Below are 6,000 nucleotides of genomic sequence, written 5' to 3'. Positions count from 1 at the left end.
CAATTTTTTCAGTGTAGTCCATATCCATACCTACAACTTTGCCGAAGACACCAAATCGATCAAAAATTCCTTCAAAAGATACAGATTTTGAATTTTCACATATCATTTTTGTATGGACAGCTGCCAAATTTGTATGGAAAATTATATGGACAAACTAATGATGCAAAATGGCTTCTTTGGGCATACCGAAGGCACCAAAAAAGTTTCAGCCGGATTAAAAAATACAAAAATTAAAATTAAAGAAAAAAGACCGATTCCGTAGAGAACTGCTCAATGATTATCATATATTTTGTCTGCCTTAGTTGCTTCTTCTTCTCTTTTTTTTTTCCAACACTCGCACAACTTGTTCGACATTTGCGTGTGCACGACTTGCATCTGTGTTTAATACCCAATTACGTTTAACGATGTTTTTTTGCTTTAATTACTGGTTTTGTTTGTGGTGCAATTTTGCGCTCTTTTTGAATGTGTGCTTTTTTGCTTACCTTTGTTTTGACTGTAACAAAAAAAAAACAAAAAAGATCAACTTTCTCCACTTTCTTTCTGCTTGCGTTTGTGTGAAAAATTACGATTATTTCATTCCATTGTCATTAAGTTTAGCATTCTTCTCGTTAATTAGCTTACCTAACGCGGTCCTTTTTTTGTGTGTGAATAAATCGCGCCAGCATTTTCGGGTCCTACAAACAACTGTCATTCACGTTAAATTCCCCCCTCTCCAACTCTCTCTCTCTATCTCTCCCTTCTTACACTCCCATCTAACCTTTCTAATAATATCTATTAGAGAGTTTTTTTTTTGTGTTTTTTTTTCATTAAGCTTAAGGTGCCAACATTTTGGACAGCTCCTCGTCCTGCAGGCAACCCTTCAGGAACTCGTCCTGCGTCAGCTGGCCGTCGTTATTTTCGTCCATCTTGGCGAAGATGTTTTTCGCGCGCTCCTCCGCCGAGTCGGCCGGTTTGTTCGACGAGCACGCGCCCAGCATGTCGTATATCGCCTGGGAAAAAAATGGAGAGAGACGAAAAAACAAATTAGTTGTAGGTAATTGTGATTTAGCTTAGGGACCATCCATGTGGACACTTTTTTGGGAATCTCAACACCTCCCCCCCCCCCCCCTCCAAAGTGTCCACGTGGTTTTTGGATGGTCCTTTACGAGTAATGTTTCAAATGTCACCCTTAAATGAAGCTTTTTTACTGTTTTAAATTTTACTTTGATTTGAACTGTTGTTACAAATTGGTATTATTTCGTTGCCGAGACATACCCAGTTTTTGAAAATGACAACAGATTTACACTGAAAATCGAACCAATAGTTTCCGATAGGGACCTACATAGGGAAATGAAATGTTCTGGGAGAAATTCTAAACACCCACAGTCATTCAAATTTAAGGTTTTTTTTTTGTGCTGGCACGTTTCTTGTACTGAACTAGCACAAACTTGACATAAACTATCATTTTACTAAAAACAATAGTTTTACAATGTTTGTGAATGATATTTATCTTATTTTTCCACCCAAAATTATTTGACCTTGTTCTTGCATGGTCTTGTTGCTCGATTGGAACCTCGATTGGAACCCTGAGATTAACATTTCGCCTCTCCATATAGGCTTTCTAGTTTCCGAGACATCACGAGTTGAAAATTGATAGAAAACTAGATGTTCGTGCAAGACGGTATTTGTGTCCGTCCCCTGAATGTTTACTTCTGTACCCGTATCGAGAACAATAAACCTTTATTCTGCCTCTTCGCGTGCTGACCACCGTCCGAGACGGTTGGCTCGGCAGTCACCACAAACTAGTTGTTTTATTTCAATCAATTTGGAAGATTCTACGCGCTTGGACAAGTAAAACACAACGTAGGGAATTCAAAGTCGGCACCTGGCCGAACACTAGATGACACTGAAAAAAAACTTATATTCCGTAAAATAGACATTTTCAGGAAACTTTTAACATTAATATTTTTGCAGGAGTGTTTTAAAAAATCGCAAAAATCAACCTAAAAATGTCTTCAACTTGAAAACAGTAACCTGCATCAATTCATTTTAGAGTCATTTTTGATTTCAAACTTAATTTTGCACCATTTTTTTTCAATTTTCTTCGACATCATCTAATTTTATTTTTCCAAAAATCTATTTTTAAATAAAACTCCAGTACCAGATTTTGCACCATTCTAAAATCTAGTCAAGTCTAGCTTTAGTTCCCTAAAATATACCAAAAAACCTTGATAAAAGTTAAAAGAATATTCCTTTAAAATCGTCATCAAAATCTACAACATTGCCGAAGACATTAATTCAATCGAAAAATCCCTTCTCAAAATTCAGATTTTCTAATATTCACAGGCCCATTTTCTAAGACCAAACTGCGAAATTAGCATAGCATAGCATTGGTGTCTACCCGTAGCTGCTACTTCGTTATTGACCAGGACCCCCAATCATTGCTCCGTGGACCACAGATGAAAAGTAGGAACCAATCATCACCCCTTCGCAATTTTCAAAGGTCCCTATCGTGCTGATCAATACCGACGCCGGCCACGACCAGTGGTAAGACACGGGGAAGTGGATGGGAATGTTAGTCCGATACTTGAGTGATGGGACCGCCAAATCGACTGCGTCTCCGACAAAGTATCACATGAGTTTTGAGGGTTAGTAAGATGGGTATGAGGTCAGGATTCACTGTGGTAGGTGATGCGACCATAAGCAATTTGTTTATCGGTTGAATTTTTAAAATCTTAGGCAGCCGGCTGCGGAAAGATACAATGTTTATTATTCAGAAACTTTTAATCGAACGCGTGCCTTCCGAGCATTGGTGCTGTGGGAAGGACTTTTGATTTGCGAAAACAAATTTAATATTAAATGAAAAAAATGCAAATTGCGTGGCAAACTCGACGGTAAACGTGGCAAACCAAACTTAGGACGAAAACGAACCCGAACTCGTAACAATAAAGACGACAACGGTAACGAAAATCCTGTGTGAGTCGGTCGTCACGCACTCAATCGTGATGATCCCATTGATCACAAGAAATCATTTTTAATTATCGACCGATTTTTATTTGTTTCGCGGCAAAAGAATAGTATTAAGCCATGTAACGCGCAACCTTTTCACAACGTACCAGGAGCGTTACATTGCGCAATCCCTGGACGATCCAATTGATTTAAAACACCTTTTTATGCTTAGCCTGCAAACAACTTTAGCGCCACTCCAAAAGTTGGAGGTTGTTTGTGGATTTTAATCAGGGAAGCCCGACCTGAAGCTCTTGATCTCAAGGCGAGTTTTAGTGTAATCTAAACCGAAAAGTCGAACCAAAAGATCCCAAAAATTTACTCAAGGTCAACAACATTTACGAACTCTTTCATCTCAGTCTTTAAAACAAACGAACGCATTAGTTAGAGTGCATTCTAATCCAAAATTTATTAAGAAAAACAAAGTTCATTACGAAACGAAAGAAGGTATATTTAAGTTAAACGCGTGCAGAATTAATCCTCGTTTTTGCAACGCAAAATCCGAAAAAGACCAGGATTTTTATTTGTGGTTGTAAATGAACTCAAATTAATACTAAGGGGGTTTAGATCTTAAATCTAGCAAAAACTATTCCCTATTGTCGTGCACTGTACTTTACCCTACTAATCTGGTACCAGCAACTGCTTGCAGGCGTTCTTGAACGGCGTGTAGATTCTCCTAGGTCCGGACCTACTGCGACGATCAGCGATCCAACAGCTCCGGTGCGTTCGCGCAACCCTACCGCACTCTAGCGGCGGCTAGCAGTACTCCGCCGTGGACACGTGGCACAGCGATCGGCGTCGACACGTTCTTCGCCGCGCTTTGGGCTTCCAGCCCCGAGCGGCGTCTAGCGGAACCAACGTTTACACGTGGCCGTCGCACGGCGACGTTCTTGATGGGGACGCTCGGTCCAACGTTGTTTCGAATCGGTGGAGACGGATGGTACTGCTGCTGTCAGGCTTTTGTCTCGTTCCTCGCACTTCCTTCGGTCGGGCAAGCGAGGTTAGAATCGGCTGGGCAGCCGGCGAGCTTTTGGCGTGCTCGAAAGCTCGGAACTTCCTCCAAGCTCTGGGATTGCTTCGAAAAGGACGTGTGGGGTCAACTGGGTGGGCGGAGTAGATGCGTCTCCGAGTCGTTGGAGTTGACTAAGGCGGTTGAAACGGTTCGTCACGACCCCGTCGTGGTTTTCATCCACCAGTCTGACCAACGAAGCATTCCCAGCGTCGAACGACGAAATGTACGGCTTTTCTGCCCCGAGACTTGCACCCACGTTAATGGGCAACCTATAACGTGGCCAAAAGTTGCATTTCTGCCTAATCTCATGATCTGTATTTAGATCTTACCTGACACGCGCAAAGGGTTCACCTAACCTTTGCTTGTTCTAGGGGGAAACTATTTCTTCAAAGCTTTGAGTGCTAGAAAGTAAGTGCATTTGTAATTTGCGAAGCTTTACAAAATCGTTGCCCTGTGCACTTACTGCTTTTCCAGAAAGAGTATCACAATCACCAGAACTAATTCCACTTTAAACTTTTCACCGAAATTAAACTGTTCGAAAAAAGCAAAACCGTTTCGTAAAAGCACTCCAACTAAAGTGAAGCGTCGGTTTTTTGACTCAGCTTTATAGAGTTCCTCGATCCGTGATAATTGTACCTAGTTGACCTTGAATCAACCAATCAGATTCTTTTGCGACGCAGGAAATTAAAACACACGAACACGGTTTTAATTTCAATTGCAGATATCATTTCAGCCTGTGTGGATCAATCGGACCGCGCACTGGACTCACAATCCAGAGGTCGCCGGTTCGAATCCCGGGGCGGACGCAAAAAATTCTAAGTGTAAATATAGGTATTCGGTGCCCTCTCCCCGTGCCCATACCTTCACACTTAGGAGACCCGGGAGGCGGAGTCTTGTCGCAAAAAGAACGATACACGCCTGTGGATCCGTTGACGAAACCGCAAGGTTTAAGAGGGCCACATTATAAGGTGTTACGTCGATTCCGTTTTTTTTTTTTTTCCCGATATCATTTCAATCTCGTCGTGATATCAAAAGTAGATCAAAGCAGTGGTATACTACATGTGTATGTGCACACAATCAAATCAAAAGGGTTCAGTTGTTTGCAGTCTACTTGCAGGCGCATTATTTTTATATCGTTTTACAGTATGTGACACATGAAATGTTACAGCCATTAAGAAAAATGAGAAAACATTCAAAAAGCAATGTCAAGTCGAATCAACCACGCGCGACAAATAGATAAAAACGATGATTACAATAAGGATGACTGGATAATCAACAGAAACAAATGCGCCCGAATCGAAGCCGAACAAAAATAAACAACTTTTCGATCAGTCCTAATCAATTTGAAGATAACGACAAACCGGCGGTACGAAACGATAACGACGAAATTACTTAGCGGGGAGAACAGACCACGACGCGAACGTTTAACAGCATCGAATCAATCCCTGAAAAATAATTTGATTTATATTGAAAAAAAAAAAAAACTCATTCATACAAACTCTTACACACCACACTCTCTCACTCACCGAGACCTTAACCGTTAAAATTTGCAAGTTGTTTGAAAACTACAGTAATCTCTGTTTTATCTCATTTTAATTTCCAAATTCACGTTAGTTCAAGCTTATTTCTGAAGTTTGTTAACGCTATATTGAATGTAGAAGAAGCAACCAGCAAAACAATACATGTAGCACATAAATTCATTTTTGTTTCCTTCTATTTGTTTCAATATTTGAGATTGCATTTAATTCAATAATAACAAATAAAAAAACTTCTGGCATTATTTTTATCCGTCGATTAATGCTCCGTTCTTGCATCCCTGGCTAGTAAACATGATTCTCTTTCTCTCTCTCATCCGTTCAAGCTTTACCAAGCACACACACACTGTCACTCGTAGGGCTACATAATAACAATACAAATAAGACTGATCTCACCCGAATTCCGCATTATCTTTAACCACTACCCACGTGATCCTCGGCGCATGGTAGAAAAGGCATTGAGAGAGC

The 6,000-nt window shown here is 40.6% G+C and overlaps 1 protein-coding gene across 1 annotated transcript in view; it reads right to left on the bottom strand.

The window, feature by feature from the left end:
- Positions 1-317: 317 nt before the first annotated feature.
- LOC119769347 overlaps positions 318-6,000 on the bottom strand; it is a 34,187-nt gene continuing 28,504 nt past the window's right edge. Inside the window, exons 2-4 of the mRNA XM_038261379.1 lie at positions 3,773-3,874; positions 3,603-3,731; positions 318-989 (exon numbers count right to left, since the gene is read on the bottom strand). Of these exons, the coding sequence (XP_038117307.1) occupies positions 813-989; positions 3,603-3,731; positions 3,773-3,874 (408 nt within the window). The 3' untranslated portion in view covers positions 318-812. The remainder of the gene's footprint in view (positions 990-3,602; positions 3,732-3,772; positions 3,875-6,000) is intronic.

The sequence above is a fragment of the Culex quinquefasciatus genome, chromosome 3 (genome assembly GCF_015732765.1).
Source record: "Culex quinquefasciatus strain JHB chromosome 3, VPISU_Cqui_1.0_pri_paternal, whole genome shotgun sequence".
Taxonomy (NCBI): Eukaryota; Metazoa; Arthropoda; class Insecta; order Diptera; family Culicidae; genus Culex; species Culex quinquefasciatus.
The sequence above is the reverse complement of the archived record's forward strand: the minus strand, read 5'-3'. Positions and strand labels throughout refer to the sequence as shown.